The sequence below is a fragment of the Scomber scombrus genome, chromosome 18 (assembly GCF_963691925.1).
Source record: "Scomber scombrus chromosome 18, fScoSco1.1, whole genome shotgun sequence".
Lineage (NCBI taxonomy): Eukaryota > Metazoa > Chordata > Actinopteri > Scombriformes > Scombridae > Scomber > Scomber scombrus.
The window spans coordinates 19490523-19510502 of NC_084987.1; the positions used below are offsets into that span (position 1 = coordinate 19490523).

The following is a 19980-nucleotide window of genomic DNA, read 5'->3' on the forward strand; positions in this document are numbered from 1 at the left end:
ATAACAATAAAACAATATACTATATACACAAACCATGGCCCAGTTTTTTCTCATTATTTGTGTTGTTCTTGTGGTAGTGGTATAGTTGCCCATTTTATATGAATAATTATGGTACAATACAAAGTCAGCTGAGAACATAAGAAACCAAACCATTTTTATATATGGTTATAAAATTAGAGCCTACCATTTAGTGAGCAGAAGTCAGTTAAGTACCAAATTCAGTCACATTTTAGAATGAGTTTGTATTTTCTTTTCACTATCATTATTTATAGTACAGCAGCCCTGTTTTACATTATTAATAATAATTTTAATTGTAGAATTTTCTATGAGATCACTTGTCACTTTAAGACATGATTGAAACTTATTTTAGAAAGTTACATGCACATGTCATTGGTTTGATATACATGAGCACTACTACATGTTTAATCCGTTTCTCATTGTTACTATGGTTACTATTTCTACCATTCTACTGCAACTATTGTAGTACTGCTACAGCTGGCACAATTGATACTGCAACACTACTAATACAACAACCCTTACAATTACTACCATTTGTGACTGAAACCAAGACCCAATGTCACAAATAAGTGAATATTCAACAAAGAACCTGAAGAACTCTAGAGGCTTAAACACCCACGCATGTACAGAATAGAGACACATTAGATTGAGTCCATTAATATCCAAAATGTCTTTTGTGAATGGGAGATCATCTCTCTCTCTAAAAAATACCCTCTGTGAAAGACTAAATGTTACAGTCTGCAAATGCAAAGACATCAAGGAGCACAATGAAAATGAATCTTGTAATTTATTATTATCTTTGACATACTGTGGGAACGTGTGATTTAATGCCTCCTTTGTCATTATGTAATTTCAGCTAAACTAAACTAAATACATACATGTTCTGGGAGCTTAACATCCCCACAGGTCCTGCAGTAATAGTTCTGCTAAATGATGGGTTGACTAGAAACACCTAGAAATGCTAGACTTTAGTTTACAGAACAAGAGAGGAACATTTCACAGCTGCATGTACTGTGAGATACATCCTGGCATTTACATGTTGTTCAAAACTTTAAAATGCAAATAAAAATTAAAACAAATAAACAGAAAAAAGGCAAACAACAAATGCGACCAGCAATAAACAACCAAAGAAATCCTCTCCCTGCTCAACCAGAGCCTATAAAACCTGTTGTGTCTGTCGCCACATTCCAGCAGTACAACCCCAATAGATTTAGATTAAAATGAATGGATTCATGATTATATAATAAGAGATAAAACACTGGACATTAAGATTATCTTCCTCTTTTTTCACGTTAACTTTATCACATAATAAGCAGTCCTTTCCTGCCTGAGCATTTAAGATATAGTTGTTTTTATCCACTCATCAAATGTAACATCTTCAGTTTTCATCTTACAAACTCAAGAAATATAAAACCTGATCCCTCACTCCTTCAGTATGAAATAAAGTCCTCTTTCTGTACATCACATATTCATTTCTGAAAGTCTTACCGTGGTGGGGTTTTGTCGTCAATATGCAGAGATGTGTGTGTGAGCTGATTCTGAAACACCTGTTTCACCTGTACCTCTAAAAGCCTCCCAGGACACGCCCACTGCCCTGCCCTCACAAATGTGAATATGCAGCAGTGCATGAGTCACTTAGTGGTTAGGCGTAACTTTCAAAGGCAGAACTGGTATTTTTTACTTTGTTCTTTGTTTCTCATAGATCATTTAGGGAGTGTGTGTGTGTGTATGTGTATCACTCTCTGAAATGAGAATAACCTGTTTCCCTTCTTTAAGCAGACCGTCTGACTTAATGCTGACTCGAGGTGATCATAGTTTCAAGTCCTGGAATGTAACCGGAAGGCCATTTACAAACTCTATTTGACACATGTTTACACATTTTTGCATTAACAAAAAATGGACCATTTCCCCAAAAATGTCAAAAATGTAAAGTTGTTCCCATCATGGTAGCATGAAACAAACTGAAACTCAGACCAATTAAATTCTTCATTGTGGTCTAAAGGCTCCTGATAGCAGGTTGAACTACCTCACCCATATATTCATATAGAAGAAATTCTGGCAGACTATAGTGCCTTTAAATTGTTAATTAACAAACGAACAAGGTGTAAAGATAAAATTAAATCCAATTTTTACAGGCTGTAAAACTTAGCGAGAAGTCATGTTAAGTATACTGTGTGAGCAGACCAGACTAAGCGTAGCAGAATGGTCATCGAGGGCAAAGGTTGCAAGAATTCCTCATTTTCAGGATTCAGAACAGAGGCAGTTTGGACTAACAAACACATACACTAGATTTATCCAAATGATTTTGAGCTGTTATGTATATTTTTATTAGTATAGAATTTTGTGAATTTTAATGCTGTCTGTAAAGATAGTAAAGAGTGAATGGTAATTCTCTAAGTATGATCAATGACACATGAGCTATAAAACCCCTGGTTTAAAGAAAAAAGTCAGACATTTTGTGAAATATGTTTATTTGCTTTCTTGTGGATAGTTAGATGAGAACATTGATAACAGTCTCGATCTTCTCACCTAACTCTTCACCAGGAAGAAAATGAGCATATTTCCCAAAATGTCAGGCTATGTATCTTTTGGCTGCATTTTGCCTTTGTGAACATTTACTACATTTGATTTTATTTAGCTTGAACAACCTGCCTGGGTGTTTTTTTGTTTTGTTATGGTAACATAATTGAATTTAAGCTCAAAAGATGTCGCTATCCCGTCAGCTGGCAGCAGGCCAGTTCAACCACATTTTTCTACTGTTGATCACTGGATCATATAGCACTGTTGAGTACTTCAAAGCACACCTTACAGGTAGATGTTGAGGGAGGCTGGACATGACTCAGATTTTTAGCATGTATAGGGTTTTGAACCATGGACATTTCTATCAATCCAGACAGTTTTTTTTCTCTCTGATAAGTCAGGCCGAAATACAAAAAATAAGTAATGGTGTATTCATAAAAACAAGTGTATTTTGAATGTGTGTATTTCAATAGTAATATCATTTAAGTTTAATAAAGTGCTCCGATGCAATATATATATCCAGATGGGTGACAATTTAAAGGAAAAACCTACGTAAAGTGTCTTAGTAAGGTGTTGGGCCACCATGTGCCACCAGAACAGTTTCAGTGCTCCTTAGCATTGATCTACAGTCTCTGAACTCTACTGGATGGATGAACACCTTTCTGCCAAAAGATATTCCCTCATTTGGAATTTTGATGGGAGACCACTCCCATCAGGATAGACAAGTGGACAATAAGACTTAAACCATGCCAATAAAATGCCCCCCACAGCGTAAGGATCAGGATCAAGTAGGATCAGGATCCCCTCACTATAGGGGTCAAGTAATTTCCTTTAATTTGTCACCCATCTGCATGCATGTAGTATCCCAGAGGGATCCATCTGTTGCAAAATGGACAGCAATTCTGTTATTTAGAAAAAGACAACCCATTTTGAACCCTGTTCACTAAAAAAAAATGGGAATCCCTTTCAGTGTATGTTGGTTGCAAGAGATTTCAGGTCCATCTCAGATTACCTCAACATTTTAAATAACCCACTAAAATAGTAAATTCTTAAATATCAAATCTATTTTTAAGTTTAGCTTCCGGTTCTTTTACATACTTCACTCATCCCACAAAATAACTCAGGTAGAGGATCTGGGGAGCTAAAGGTATATATGAGAGTGTGGGGTGTTGCCTTTTTCACATGTCAACTGGGTGAGGTGGTGTTAATGTATCTGTGTTTGTCTATGTGTGTGTGTGTGCGTGTGTGCATATGTGTGTATGAGTGAATGTGTGTTTCGATGGGCTTGATGAACAACATTCCAGAGAATAAACCAATCCTCACAGTTTTTTACATTCCTGTAGAAAGGCTGACGTATGTGTGTGTGTCTGTGTGTGTGTGTTTGTGTGTGTTTGTGTGTGTGTGTGTGTGTGTGTGTGTGTGTGTGTGTGTGTGTGTGTGTGTGTGTGTGTGTGTGTGTGTGTGTGTGTGTGTGTGTGGATGTTAATGCTAGCATGCTAATGAACATGCTAATGGTAAGGATAATTCATCCATTTTCCATACCGAATTATTCTAATAACGTGAGGAGAAAACACTAAAACACATTTCCGGTTGCACCCATAAGATTAGAACCAATCAAGAGTAGCAATAATTTTGAGTTTCTTCCATACATGGAAACCTCTGAAACCAGTGCAACAGGTAAAAATACCAACAGCTAAGTCAAATGAAATGTTTGAAATAATACTTATAATGGACTTTTTGTGCTGAAATAGCCCTTTTAATGAGGATATTTACAAAAGATAGATGATCTGACACTGACAGCAGTTTATCTGTCCCTTTTAGCTCTTAGTCTTTTGGTTTTAGCCTCAAGCTAAATTAGGCTAGAGAAAAGATATCCAAGCTCTTAAAGCTTATCTGTGATTTAAAAGGGTTTTAAAACTTGTGTATATAACTTGGAGCAAAGCCCCGAGGAGCCTAATGAATTACCAGTAAAATCTATTTTCGGCTTTGGTCCATCTTAACATGAATAAGCAAACAGTTTAGAAATTATTATGTCTTCTATTTCGCTCTGTGCCAATGAAAAACAGAATCAACCTGATTTGGGCCATATTCCTTTATACAGTAAAACTTTGTGTTTATGGTTGCTCTGTGTTGCTTAAATTTCAGTTTAACTGCAGAAATTTTAAGACATCCCACACTGAATGAAAGAAAGTCTCTGGGTTCAGTATGTTGAACAACCACAGAGGTCTTGTCAGGGATGAGGCATTAAGCTTGTTTTGTAGTATATTTATACTGCTAGTGCTAACATAAAATTGAGATGGCTCATGCCAAGACCTTCACTTTAACTGCAGACATCCCACATTGAACAAATATCTAGTATACAGTAATGTACTTAAACGGTATAGTTGGGTATCATCTGCATAACCATACAGTACATGCGTAACACATACTGAAGTGGACCTAAAATTGAGCCTTGTGGTGCACCTTGTTATTTAAGAGCCAGTTGAAACACAGACACACACGCACTACTGAAGCTAAATGAATGCTGTAATGTATTACCTGTCTGTATATTCAGTATGCAATATTTTGTAATATATAAACTTATTCTTTAATTAGTGTTTCCAAACATCTGAAATATGAATGTTGTTTTATGTTCATATTCTAAAATAAATGGATATCTACTGTTGTATTTGGTATTGTAATGCAAACACCTCAAGGTTAGAGACCAGTTACTTTTGGAAGACTATAACAATTATACAGATCCAGGCTTTTGATAGCACTTCCATACTAAAATTACGGAATATGGTTTTGTTTTTTTCCCTTGTTATCTCTGTTTACAGTTTATGCATGTGTGACTAAACCAGTTATCCATTGAGATAAAGACACTATCAAACCAAAAAATGTCTCAGAAAAGGACGGTCATATCCACTTTAATGCTTGTTTTGTAATGATCATATCATGCAGTCTTGAAGCATTGTTAGGGTAAGAGTTTATTGTATGTTCTGTACAATAGGGCTTTGCAAACTAAACATTCCTGCACTAAGGCTGTATTCCAGCTTTCTTTCACCTGTCATCAATGATACACAGCTTTAGTGAGGTGTGTCTAAAAAGATCACGCACACACATGTGCAAATGCGCACACACACACACACACACTGAAACCTGTGGTGTGTTTTCCCTTCTTTTATAAAATGTCAAACACTCTACAGACAACACAGCTTCACATAATACTGTATTGTATGCACATAAGCATCTGTACTTTGTGTGATACACACCTTCAGATTATTTAAAGTGATATCTACCATGGGGTGGACAAAATAACAGGAACACTTGACAGCGTAATGTTAATACCCACATATCTGTGGATCACAGTGTACTATACATTTCTTTAGGAACCACATTAGTGTAATGTGTACTTGTATATGCATAATTGTATACAATTTAATGCCAATAGTCCATCCAAAGTTATCTGCTACGATTTAGTAACATACAGATGAGCTCTATGCAGTCACTATAGAACTGTGATCATTGGCTGTGAGTCAGACTCAAACCTACGACAAGGAGAGCACACATTGCAGCATGTGACCTGGCCTGCTGAGCTATCAGAGCATGCTGGAAACATCACTTCCAATCCTTTTTTTTAAACGACAGAGTGGATGTTGAACCAGCTGGCAACCTGTTTGTTGAGAGGATTAACACACTTTTAAGGATAGGTTTAGGCTTATATTTTGATTTTGGTGCTTATTTTTGAAGCATGTTGTAACAAAAATGTCAATCATTCACCTGTTGATTCTTCTATTGATCATTTTCAGTTTTTGATCCTTCCTAACTGATTGTATAACAAAACCTGCAACAAAATCAGCAGTACATACAGGAAGGGCTGCAACTTAGTCAGCTCTAAAATGTCAGAAAATAGTGAACAATGAACATTATAGTCAAATGGGACAACTTCAGATGTCTCGTTTTGTCTGAACAATGACCCAAAATTCAAAGATATTCAGTTTACTATCACATATGACAAACAATTCATTAAAATCTCATTTGCGAAGTTGAAAACAGCAAATCTTTGGGCATTTTGAACAAAAAGGAAATAGGAATTGATTAATCAACTACTTGCAACTCTGGGGTTAGAACATCATGTCAGTGAAACAGTGTTAATAGTGATGTTGCCTGCTGGATATTCTGATAATATGAAGTTCATGTAGACAGTCTCTTGGTTGTTTCTCTATCAATGCTCATAAGAAAATAAATTGTGGCTTCTGCACAGAACAAATCATTTTGTGTGCAGTGCATCATACCTGGCACTAAGACTGTCTGTGATTGCTTACAAATTCAAAACGGCAGCTTCTGAAATGTAAGCATTCAAACTATAGCCAATTAAATGTAAGTGTGTGATATACCATGGGCAAAAAAATTGTATGGAGCATGTAAACATAAAGCAAACAAAAGTGGCCCCTAGTTCTCAGCCTTGTCAATCTCTTAAGAAGTTACACGTTTTAAACAATATGATGGACAGCTAAGCAGACTGCCACTGTCAGAAAAATGTCAGAAAACTGAAAATTAAAATACATTTTCATAAAGTATTTAATGCTAAAGTGTTGTTTGATATATATAAAAAGAGCTAAACAGGAAAGTCAGTTTTGGGTCACTGACTATACATAGCAACAGTGCATACTGTGTTTTACCTACTGAATGAATTTCAATAGGTAAGTCAATATACATTGTGTGATTTAGATAAGCAAAAATACGCAAGAAAGCAGCACATTGCACAGTGGATAAATGTTTCCCTACTGCGTCCATTAATATTCTGACATGTCAGAGTGTATTATTGTTTTTAATAACCATTGCAACTGGCTACAGATTATAGGGAGGCTTTGCTTCTATTGTTGGAGTGAGAGGTAAATGTTCATTTGCTCATATTAAAATGTCATTATTTTTTATGTGAACATGTTATAGTAGTTAAACATAAAACCTGATGATGAATGGTGACATGTTTCTTGGCAATACGAGAGTACATACTGATTGTGAAAGGTTTCACAGTTCATCCAGTACTTGAAACAAAAATAGGAAATATAAAAATGTTTGTTACATTCTGGTCTTCAAGCTTCAGCTCGACTGGACAGTAGATTGACTCCGCTTGATGGTGAACGTGCGTCCTGTCCTGAAATAGTTTTCTATTTCCTCCAGCGAGCGGCCACGGGTCTCTGGAATGCACACTGCCGTGAACAGCAGACAGAGCACACACACCACTGTGAAACCCAGGTATGGCACGTACAGGCCATAGCTATCCACCAGGTGTGTGAAGGCGTGTGTGAGCATGAAGGCCGTCAACCAGCTGACAGTCACACACAGGCCTGAAGCCACGCCCCTGGCAACCAGCGGCAACACCTCTGACATCAGCAACCATGTGATTGGGCCCCATCCCATGGCGTATCCTGGGAAACAATCAACAATGTGACGTCAAAGTACAATAAATGCATCAACTGTCATGTCTTTGTTAGGGCACGGTCACACCAAGAAATGTTTTTAGAGGTTTAACAGTCATAAATAATTAAGCAGTAAGACATACTGCTTAATTGCTTAACCCTAACCCTAATAATTTGTCTACTCCTTTACTTGGTACTCCTTTGAATTTAAGTGGCCTTGCATAACAGTACTGTGCCTTCGAAAAGTTTTCCCAACCAGTCAAATAAATTAGGACAGTCTGATAATCTAAACCAGTTTTACAGAGTGTGACAAGATACCTAATGATGTGTGGCAGCCAACAGTTAATTGTGCTTGTGGAGCAAAGTACAACCAAATGACCTGAGGACAAATGGTAGCTTGGAGTGATGCTCACATTCAGTTATTTTCTGTGTGCTCATAACTTGTTGGAACAAGACAGAGAATAATTAACTGCAAACATCACATGCTTAGTTCAATACTGGGAGACATGTCTGACAACACATAAGCTAATTGTCTCATGTTTGTTTACAAGTGCTATGTCGATTATACTTGAGCAGTGTGAATTAAAATGAACTAAAACAAGACTAAACTTTATCATTTTAGTTTAGCCTGTTAACGTGCTAAGATTTGCTAATTAGGGCCAAATAAGTACAGCTGAGGCTGAAGGGAATGTCATTCGTTTTTAAAGTATCGGGACATAAACCAAAATATTGGATACCTGATTGTGGCACTGGAGGAAATGTCATAGGATCACCAAAGTCATAGCATTGATACTGACCATGAATATCTGTAGCACACTTCATGACAATCCAGTTGTCAAAAAATGTCTAGCTACCATAAACCACATGGTGGTGCCAGATGAAAAATCTGGGAACACCAATGTCATTAGGAAACACTGTCTAGGACTCATAACTGTATGAACAAAATTTGTGCCAATACATCTAGTAGATGTCATGCTATTTCATAGAATAAATTAAACCTTTAACTTGCTAGTGATGCAAGAAGAAAGGTCAAGTGATCCCAAAAGTTATTTCCTATAGAGGCCTTGACAATCTATACCAAATTTCATGGCAATCCATCCGATTGGTGCCAAGATGTTTCACCCTGAAGCACAGATGTTAACCTAATGGTGCTGCTTAAGTCAGCACAATTCATCCTTTGGGGAACATGAAGGTCTGTGCAAACATATGAGTCATGCATGTATTGATCTGAACCAAACTGATAGACTGACATTGCCATCCCCACAGCCGTGCTGCTAGCATGACTAAAAACAACATAAAGCATGGATTTTTTTTAACCAAATGAGTTGGTTTTGACACTCACCAAATATAAAGACCATGGTGCTGATGAGAGGGATGAGGTTCGTTGATGTTTGGTGGCCGACATACAAGATGTTTTCAGTGTAGTTCTGGGGGCTGTAGTCCAAACTCACAGTGAGGTTCGGAGGGGCAGGGCCAGGAGGGCAAGGCGTGGTGTGGGAGATCATGGTCAAAGTCAGACTTGATAAGAACATCAGCAGGCTCGACGTGAACAGCAGAGCTCTGCGTCCTGCCCTGTCCATCAAACTGGCTGCCACAGCAACAGAAAAGAGGCGGACTGCACCTACAATGGCAGCATCATACCTGGCAGATACATAACAAGGATAGCTCAGTCTTTGTGGCATCCTGGGATTGAAGTTAACAGATTTATGATTTGCACAGTCCTTGTGACCTAATTAATGGAAAGATCATACATTTACAGCATTAGAAAGTGGCAGATAATATAGAGATAGATGAACAGAGTGGATCTCCTACCTGGGCTCCAGCGAGACTTTGCTCTTGGAAAAGATAGGCTCCAGGTAAACCAGAATGGGAGTGATCCCCGTCATTTGCTGCAGGAAACGCATCACCACTGAGATCAGGATCGGCCGGTAGTAGACAGGTGTGGCCAGCTGGGACAATGTGACTTTACTCTGTGTACTGATGCTGTGCTGCATTAGTAGAGACACACACACACACACACACACACACACACACACACACACACGCACACAACACAAAAACTTGTGTGAGTACTACTACTTTTTTCACTTAAAATTCCACTCAATTCACTGAAATCTATGTGGTTGTACAAGATGATGTTGGAACCATGAAACTTCCTCCATCTCAACCTTAAAAAACTGATATCAATGTGTTTTCACTGCGTAATTAAATGTCCCCTTAAGCTATTTAAACAATGAGACAATAAAGATCTATCTATCTATCTATCTAAACACATGATAGTGTTTGCTGCCTCTTACCTGTATGGCACTGAGCTCGATCTGTATGTCGTAGTGCTTCCCCCTCAGCCAGCGGAGGGCCTTCTCAGCCTGCTGCTCTCTGCCCTGAGAGAGGAGCCTCCTGGGGGAGCGGGGCATGAACACCAGCAGCACAACCATCAGCACTGCCGGCACCTCCCCTGCCACTGCCAGCCACCGCCACGGTACCACCAAACCTATACATTATACATGATGTTGAGATTATGATTCAGATGTTTCTGCATCAGGTTCGATCGTTACAGAATGCACTGTGAGCCTTTGTATCCACTGAACACCCAATAATTGAAGCTGCTCTAGATAAGAGTTTCAACTAAATGTCTAAAAAATATATTGTAAATTAGTGTTAACGCAGCAGTATTGGTTTGTTCCTACCTAGACTGTAGAGTGCCAGGGCTCCAACCACAGCAGTGATCTGTGGGCAGGATCCCAGAGCTCCTCTCACTGCTTTGTGCGAGATTTCTGATATGTAAACCTGTGACACATGTAACACACATACAGCCACAACCGTTTACATAATTGATGTCATCACAAGCTCAGTGATAATGGGGTTATGTTCATGTCTAACATTGCAAAGAACAGGGGTTTTATAACTGGTGTTGGGATTTGGGACAAAAAAGGGGGAAAGGAAAAAAGAAAATCATGTGTAACCATGGTAACCTACAGGAATGGATGCTGCGGTCATCCCCCCGGCAACACCTGTAAGGAAACGACCGAGTTGGAGCATCCACACGTCCACGGCCCCTCCCATTAGCATGTAGCTGAAAAACACAGACGTGAATTAAAAAAACATCAAAACTGTACATGCAGACTCACACAATGTAGGCTGTTATGTCAGTTTGGTGTGGAGAGGCTATTCTACAGGTGTGCTTGATTTCACTAACCGTGGTAATCAGATGGTAATAAGCCTCCTGAATTTGCACCTAAAATGTTGTCAAAACTTTCACATCATAGACACTACCACTGAGTACCCCAGTAACACACACACTGACTATATAAGGTCCAGTCATACAGGCGGTTTCCCGATGGACAAAATTATACAAAAAATAGGAAAATAAAATGTAATTTCCATTTTTGCTTCCATAAACAACGATGTGAAATTAAAACATCTGACAGAATTGACTTTTAAAGGCTCAGACAAAACAATATTTTTCAGACCATGTGGTTCTATTGTGCTCTTGAACAGAATATTCTAATAATATTTAATGAGACGCACCCAATAGTCGAGGGCATTGCTGACACCATGATGCTCAGCTTCCGTCCAATTAAGTCGTTCAGCAGCATGGCCCCCAACCCACCAGCTGCTGCACCCAGCGTGTAGATTGAGCCGAACCAAGCGGCCTGCTCCGTGTCCATCCTGAGCCGAGGGTCGGCATCAGGGCTCTGGAGCTTTGGCAGGACAGGAGACGAGTAGACTAGAGAGTAACCGAAGCTGAAGTTCCCCAGGACAGCCGCAAAGACGGCCAGGTACAGTTTAGAGTTATTGATCTGGGATGGAGGGATGTGGATAAGTTAAAACGCAGATCATAAACCTCATAGAAAAAAGAAGAAAATGCTGTGCTAATCTATTATACTATTCAAGTTAAAGGGAAGTGTTAACCTAAATATTAAAGCAAATCAGTCTTGATTTCAGAAATTTATTAAAAAGGGAACATATTCATAAAAGTTTACAATATGTGTCTGGTATATTGTTCCCAGACTAAATTTAGAATTTAGAAAAATGACAGTGACACGGGTACTTTTCCCACCACATTCTAGTAAAATCCAGGACCCTGATATACTAATTCTCAATGCATGACAGCCAACAACCTTATCTAGAAAGTGCTTACCAGACAAGTGAACATACAACATTTCTTTCATTAACATACAGCCTCAGAGCACCTTTACACATATTTGCAGCTGTAATGGATAAAAACTAAACAGGTTCAGCAGGATGAGTGAGCAAGAATCTATAAACACCTAGAGAACAAGTCATGTTTTGTTGTTCATGTAAAACCCAACACTCACACACTACATTGATGAGCTGTCGACGTTTCTCTAAAATCAGATAAATGTTACTAACCTGGGACTCAGACGATGTTGGTCTTCTGTTCAGCAGAGGAGACTCTTCACCCATGTCCGCAGCAGTAGACGTCATAGTTGTTCAATGACAAATCAGCCTTTTTAAAAGGTGTCCGATTTATCTGTTTTCCGTTCACACTAAAGTGAAAAAAGCTTCCAGGTGATCCTTCTTTACAGGGTCGCAATAAATATAAGAAAAAAGCTGGTTGAATACATAGGGACTATTCTTGTTTAAAGCAGTCACACCTACCCTGTTGAAGTGGTGAACTTGATATTCCTGTGGACTGTGTGCAGTCCAGGGTTTTCCAGGCTGACTGTGTGAAACTCACGGAAACTAACTACATATTAGTCACAATGAAAGTGAAACTAAAAACTGTGTCTACACTGAACTTCCATAATTGAAATTTATGGTTTGAATGTAATTTGTGGGATGAAAATTGTCACGGGACACTGGCTCAAAATATCAACTGGTGATGGATTCATATGCAGCTAAATTGGCTTTAAAATGACATAGCCTACTGGTGCGAATGTTGTAGTCAGTAGTGAGTCTTTAAACTCCAGTGTAAATAAAGCCACAGTGTTGTAACCTGGCCATGAGAAATAAGCAGAAGAGAGGGATGACGGCATGATTCCCGAATTAGGCCATTCAAAACAAAAAGCAGAAGAGGAAGAGAACAGCCAGATCCCCTGCTAGCTGAGTCAGAGGGAAGAGAAAAGTACAGGCTGCTTCTCCCTCAGCCCACACATCATGAGATTTACTGCTTCATTACAGCAACACACATGTACAACAACATACACATATACAGCCTTATAAATACAATATAAATTAATGAAAATGTGTGTTTTTAATTCAGATCATACTGCCTGCTATTTTTTGTCAAATAAAAGTCTATCATCATAAAATCTTGACATCAAAAGTTCCCTTTCGTGCTGATAGGTATCAAATAGTAATCAACTTAATTCATAAAAGATCCAACCAAAAAACAACCTCAAAGTGGTAATGCTGCCAAAAGTAAAACTGCAAAGACAAAATAGAAATCATGAAAAAGGTGCACTTAAAAATGAGTGAGACATTGTGTATTGATGTGTCTCCATTATTCTATTTATCAGTAAACACTGGACATTAGGTGGTAGATTGTTTTGAGGAGTTTGCTTTCTTTTCTTATGCACGAGAGTGATAGAGAGCTGAGTACCTGTTAAATCCATCTGCGTTCTCCCCGGTGATGTTGTGGAAAGTGTTTCTCTCCCAGCTCGTGGGAGTGCTTTTGTGTATCCTGAGTGTGTGTCTTTACTGTGTCTGCATACTGTGTGTATCCAGACCAGCCCTGTTTAGCTATGTCCCTTTCTCATCTTTTGGTTACTTCACTTCCACACTTCCACACTGGGACCCAGGCTCCCTGCTGCATCTATCCGAGCTCAACTCAACCATGGGCAGCCTCAGGCCCGGCCAGTGGCCCATGATCCTGGTCCACATGCTTCTGATGCAAATACAGCCTGTAAAGGTGCAGGGAGTTAATTCTGTCTCCCAGAAACTGAGACGACTCAACGAACAGGTAGGCTTGAATCAAACATGTGTCTGTCTACATTAATAATATAACTTTTAGTAAAATAATGGACTTTAAAAAAAATGAATTATTAGTCTATTATCATATTGAACCTTTGAATGATCAGCGATCTGATCCTTCTCAGCAAGACTATGCAGTTGTTGGGTTTTATGTTTTTAGATGACTCACTACATTTTTATAGTATCTTAACATAATAGCAGAATTCTAAATCGAAGTGTAGTCCACTGTAAACCAAATCTATGGATAGGTTGCAACTTTTCTGCTAAGCATTAACCTTAGAGATATGCTACCTAGCTTGTTAACTCCAGCTCTGTGAGGCTGCACTTATGCACAGCTGGACTTTGAGGTAAATACAAAGTCAGCATGGTAGCATTGCGCACAATAATGTTTTGCAGGTATAACATTCACAAACATCCCAGCCTGGGGGGTGCGATCGGTGTCGGTCTAATAAGCAGCAACACAGAGCTATAAGGACGCTTTGCTCTCACACGCGCTGCATTTATAGTCACACAAACACAAACACAAACACACACACACACACACACGCAGGCACTCTCTAATGCGCGCTCTGCTCGCCCACTCCAGATTCCGGGAGATTGTGTCTCATTTGCGGGCGTCATGGAGACACTATCAATATGCGGGAGACTCCCGGAACTTCCTGGAGAGTTGGGATGTCTGCATTCATAACATTCTTTATCTTTGATCAGTGTATGAGCATGCTACCATCAACTACTTAGCACTAAATATAAAGTATAGTCTTGGTGAATATGAATGTCATACATTTTGCAGGTAACTGGTCAAAAAAGTATTGGACAAATTAAAAATGTACCTAATGGTGCTAGATGAAGGTCACCAAAGTCAATAGATTATATCGTCTGAGAGTCATGAATGTCTACAAAATGTAATCATCATATTATGATAAATTAACTAATTAATTCCTGCACTATAGATCCAAACTATATTCCCTCATGAACTAAAAACCCTTTTAAACTGCATAGAATGAGGCATGGGACATAATTTACCCATCAATTTGTGAAAAGACCAAACCTTTTGCTCATGTAGTATTAGTAATTTTTGTAAAAGTACTGTACATAGTTGAAATCATTGTAACAATGATGACTGTTGACTGGGATTTCTTTTCTATTAGTTCCAACAATTCCAGGTGCTGACCCAGGCCCGTTTGAACACTCTGGACCTGAACCAGAACAGAAACTCTTCAAGTGGGCTGGAGAGCCGTGTTCAGGCTCTGAATGACCATTACCACCACTTGTCACAGGACCTTGAACACCTCAAGCAGAGCACAACGCAGGAGATAGAAGGTCTCAGGTTAGAGATTGGTCACTAAAGGTTGCAATATGTCTGATATATCATAGACATATCCCTGTGTACTGGTTGTATTTTGCAATTGAAGGAATATCTGAGAGCAGAGTGGTGAAGAAAGGGGGAGAAGGCAAAGAGGAAGTTAACTGTAGTTCAGTTCAGATAACAGGAATTGCATCATTTAGGACTTTGTCAAGTTAACACATTTTACCAGACTATGCAAAAATAGATGTACTATCTACCATTTCTAATGATGGTTATCACCCTAGAGAATGGAGTAGAAAACTCGAGAAGAAGAGTAAGCGGATGGAGGGTCGTCTGGCTTTGATGGAGAGGAACCTGAGGGAAAACCGCCGCCACTCCCAGAAACCGAAGACTGATATTGGTCAAGATTTCTTTAACCTCAGCATGGAGCTCCAGAACCAAGAGGAAAAGCTGACTGCCCTTCAAGTCCAGCGAGATGAGCTGCTAATTGGGCTTAAAGGTTTGCAGGAATCCCTGAAAAACCAGGAGTTGCGTGTGACCCACCTGGAGGGGCAAGTTGGTGGGGTCCTTCAAGGGAATGGAGGGGGTAACATCCGTGGGTCAGGCAGGTCGGGAAAACCCATAAACTCCAACATCACACCTCAAGAATACTTTGAACCACGTAGAAGAAACCAAACGCATAAAGGAGGGAGACCTGGAAGGATTCTGGATGGACATACCCAACCCAGGCCAGCAGGTATCAGCTATTCCCAGACTGATAGTGATTCCCAGGCGAAAAACCCCCTTCTGCAGAATCAATACCGGGCAACGCCAAACCAGCCTAAACATTCAAAGGCCCAGAAGCAAAGATCTCAGACAGAAGCTCATCCACAGGCACACTTCCAGTATCCAAGCCCTTATCCCCAGTCCACTGACTACCTGCCACAACCTGAACCTCATGCTTACCATCCCCAGTCACAGATCCAGGCAGGGGCCCAGACACGGCCATACCCGATCCTGCAGGAGCAGCTCCAGTCTCACCGGGCTGTGCCTTATCATCGTGCCCAGGTCCAGCAGGCATCCCAGAGCCAACCTCAGTTACACAACCCAAATCACCCTCCTTGGCCCCAGCCCCTATCCCAGACTCAAACCCATCCTGAACCCACCAGAGAGAAACAGAGCAGGACCACACCAGGGACTTCACAGTCCCAAGCTTCAGATGTCCTCCCTCAGCCCCTCTCTGAATCTTATCAATCCAGGGTGAAAGGGTGGGATGAAGAAGAAGATGAAGAAAGCAACACAAAAGTGAAGTCTTCGGTAATTCGCAACTTCCTCCAGCTTCCTTTGAGGCAAAAGATCCCAGCACGGCCAGTTCCCAAGAAGGATGCAAAAAGTAGGTCTGCAACCCCGACCAATATTTCTGACATGCATAGAGTCTGAAATTGAATCTGGTTGCCAGTGGAAACATTTAAACATATCTACAGTAGTGTTGGAAAAAGTCTTCATGTTGTATTAAAATTCCAGGCAAGGAGAAAACACTTTTCAACCAGTGACATTGTTTTTCCACATTACAGACAATGTTGAAACCCATTCTGTAGCAGATTTATAGTTCATATATGTGCAGAAAATCTGTGGGTTAAATTGCATGCAACAACAAACTGAAAAGCTCTATTTCACATCTTTTTACAAGTTACCTTTCACATCTTACATGACAACAAGCTTACATGACAACATTTACAGATAGAGAAAGAGGTGTCGAGAGGTACAGTGAGGGTTGGCCATCTGGGAATAGAATGCTGAGTTCTGCCACCATCTGGAAAATCCATTTCCTTTTTTAAATTCATTCTGTGTAGCATCTGGACACCCTTTTGTATCTTGTAAAATGTTCAAAAAGTTTGCAGTTTCATACGACAAAAAGCAGGTCATTTACAACTCAGTCTTGTTTGACAGTGGATTCCAATTTTTAATGTAACTTTTAGAGGGTTATGTGATGCAGTTCCAGTGGTTTGGTAGGTTTGATACTGACATTGAATACAGCTTTGGCATTCATAACTCTATGTACAGTTTAAATGATTTACCTATAAGCAAGAAGGTTTAATCTATCTTATTTTAAATTAGGCCTGCAACTAAGAAATATTTCCATGAGTTAGTCTTTTGAATTTTGAAAAATGTCTGTTATAATTTCCCAGAGTCAAGGGTAATGTCTTTATTATGTCTTATTTTGTTCGATCCATGGTCCAAAACCCACAGATAAGCAGTTTATTATTATGTTTGACAAAGAACAGCATTAAATCACCACATTTGAGAAGCTCCAGTCACCTAATCTTTGACTTTTTTGTAATCAACCTTAATATATCCTCTCTCTCCCTTTCTCTGCAGTCTGTAATGTGGACTCTATGCTGTTCTTTCCTTCAGCCTCAGTGGAGAACTATGTCACCTTTGCCTTGAGTCTCCCTGACCTTCCTGAACTTTCAGTGTGTTTGTGGCTACGCGTGGACACCTCACATGTCGGCACGCTGCTCTCCTATGCAACACATGACAATGACAACCAGTTAGTCCTGTATGGACGCAACTCCTCTGCCTTACCTGCATCCTTCACTGATTCCTCCTCATCTTCCCATCGTTCCAATCCCTCTTCTCCTTTCTCACCATCTTCCTTTGCCTCCTCCTCCTCCTCCTCACCATCTCTTGACTTTGTCATTGGGGACCCTGGTTATCGCCGTCTTCCTGTGTCGATACTCCTTGACGCTCACTGGCACCACCTCTGCGTCATCTGGTCCTCCATTCAGGGTCGTTTCTGGTACTACAATGACCGGCGTCTTACCTCCTCAGGCTCTAACTTTAGGAAGGGCTGGGAGATTCCTGGAGGTGGATCAGTGGTGCTGGGGCAGGAGCAGGACATTGTTGGCGGGGGGTTTTACCCTGCAGAGAGTTTTGCTGGGCTGGTAGCTGGGTTCAGGGTATGGAATAGAGTACTGAGCCCTTCAGAGGTGGAAGGAGTGGCAGACGGAAGAGGTGTGCCCAGAGGGGTGGTGCTTGGCATGGAAGACATAAAGGAAGTACATGGGGAAGTGCAGCAGGTGGCATGTGAATGTTTAGAGCACTGTGTTTGATTAAAATTACAGAAAAGGTTTCATTCCTAAACAGAAATTCTGCAATCATTCTTGTTTGCCTGCCCACTAAGAGGCCAATTAAAAACTATTTTTATTTTTATTTTTATTTGAACATATTTAGGACAGGTAGAAGTTTGTTACACAGGACTATAAAGTAAAATGGTATTGATTGGTTAGAAATGTCTTAAGTATTTGCCAAACAAAATTTTGGCAACCTTTTTCAAATACTGGATGGGTGATCTGTAATTTTCTCTTGTTTGACATTAATGATTATATTAATGTTTTTTATACATTATGAAAAACTCAATATAGCACACTGGTTATCTGTTTCTGAAACATACTCCTTTTGAATCATTTATTCAGTCACTCCTTTTGTGATTTTCATAAGTCTTTTTAAGATTTTCTGTCTCCAAAATATTTAAATCAGCTTAAATACAGTATTTTGAATGTTCAGGAGTTTTAATTGAAACAAATTGCTTTTGGGTCTTTCTTTATTGTGTCTCTGTGTTGTTTAGTGTGTGTGTGTGTGTGTGTGTGTGTGTGTGTGTGTGTGTGTGTGTGTGTGTGTGTGTGTGTGTGTGTGTGTGTGTGTGTGTGTGTTGTCTAGTTCTCAGAAAACCTAGAATCAATTATTTTCAATTATGAGACATTATAAAAAATATATAATATTGATGCAGGATAGGGAGGTAAAGGAAGATGAAAATATATTTCTTATCATTAACAATACAGTCTGCTTCTTCCCTGTTGAACTTTTTTAATGATGGCCACTGCATGACTGTGGATAGAGATATCTTTAAGATCAGAAAAGATCAGAAACGTACAGTAAGTGTGTGGCTTATTTTTCTATGAATAAAGATAATACAACTCACTGTGCCTTGGTTTTGTCCTTTTATTTGGTGGTACAAATGTCTCCTGAGAGACATTTTGCCTAATCAAACATATGTGTAACAAATAATGAATCACAAATTATTAATGGTGGCTGTGTGAATGAGAGTCAGTATTATGCATATAGATTAGAATGAAAAAAGAAAATCAACTTTATTGTCCACCAGAGTGCAAAATTACAGAGCCCCTTAAGTCCTGGAGGGTGATATTTTTTATCTTGTGTATGTGCACAAGGTATGTGTGAATAAGTAATTATATTGTGCACACAAGATCATTTACTATTTAATTCCTATGCGTCTCTAAAGTACAGCCCACCAACTTGCGCACAGCCACCATTTAATTGAGAGAACTCAGCTAATCTAAGTTTTATTTTCACCTCCAAATGTCATACAATGAAATCCAACCACAATGCTGCTCTTGCACATAAAGGAAGAAAGAAAGGCAATCCACTCATTAACAATTTATACATTTTATACAACATTTATAACTGCGGAATTTAATTATTTTCATTAATGACTTATTAAGTATAATTGCAAACCTGATGACTTCTTGGAATGGTCTGCCTGACTGGGCTCTAAGCACCCTGATGGTCTTCTTGGTCTAAATTAGAAGACATACACAAATTCTATCCAGTGTGAATGCAGTCTCAGTATTTTGCAGGCTGTTCAAAAACAGTTATTGTTAGCACAAGATAATAAATTGTTTAAGTCAAAATGTGTGCTGTCAATAATATTGTAAACACACGCCTGTTTGGTTGTGGTTGTCTTTGTACTCAGTCTTCAGTTTTCGCCTATAAACAGAAAAACTACGAGTCCCA

At 39.3% G+C, this 19980-nt stretch overlaps 2 protein-coding genes across 2 annotated transcripts; one reads left to right on the forward strand and one right to left on the reverse strand.

The window, feature by feature from the left end:
• Nucleotides 1–7544: 7544 nt before the first annotated feature.
• slc2a6 (solute carrier family 2 member 6) lies at nt 7545–12374 on the reverse strand. The gene is made up of 8 exons (XM_062439194.1): nt 12318–12374; nt 11472–11743; nt 10920–11016; nt 10631–10730; nt 10241–10434; nt 9756–9931; nt 9286–9584; nt 7545–7952 (listed from the first exon to the last, which is right to left on the reverse strand). The coding sequence occupies exons 1-8, from the start codon at nt 12369–12371 to the stop codon at nt 7624–7626; spliced, it is 1521 nt and encodes a 506-aa protein (XP_062295178.1). The 5' UTR covers nt 12372–12374; the 3' UTR covers nt 7545–7623.
• Nucleotides 12375–13743: 1369 nt separating this feature from the next.
• Nucleotides 13744–18785, forward strand: LOC134000021 (pentraxin-4). The gene is made up of 5 exons (XM_062439329.1): nt 13744–13869; nt 15029–15207; nt 15471–16558; nt 17545–17754; nt 17851–18785. Exons 1-5 carry the CDS (start codon nt 13744–13746, stop codon nt 18276–18278), a joined length of 2031 nt encoding a protein of 676 aa, XP_062295313.1. The 3' UTR covers nt 18279–18785.
• Nucleotides 18786–19980: the final 1195 nt, after the last annotated feature.

What these genes read in the sequence shown, in the direction of transcription:
- LOC134000021 (XM_062439329.1), top strand. Translation starts at nt 13,744, where the DNA reads ATGGGCAGCCTCAGGCCCGGCCAGTGGCCCATGATCCTGGTCCACATG. An exon ending in CAGGAGATAGAAGGTCTCAG is followed by an intron (nt 15,208 to 15,470) that starts GTTAGAGATTGG and finishes TTATCACCCTAG; the next exon opens with AGAATGGAGTAGAAAACTCG. An exon ending in TCCCAAGAAGGATGCAAAAA is followed by an intron (nt 16,559 to 17,544) that starts GTAGGTCTGCAA and finishes CTTTCTCTGCAG; the next exon opens with TCTGTAATGTGGACTCTATG.
- slc2a6 (XM_062439194.1), bottom strand. Translation starts at nt 12,371, where the DNA reads ATGGGTGAAGAGTCTCCTCTGCTGAACAGAAGACCAACATCGTCTGAG. An exon ending in CAACATCGTCTGAGTCCCAG is followed by an intron (nt 11,744 to 12,317) that starts GTTAGTAACATT and finishes CCTCCATCCCAG; the next exon opens with ATCAATAACTCTAAACTGTA. An exon ending in CACCATGGTCTTTATATTTG is followed by an intron (nt 7,953 to 9,285) that starts GTGAGTGTCAAA and finishes ATTGTTTCCCAG; the next exon opens with GATACGCCATGGGATGGGGC.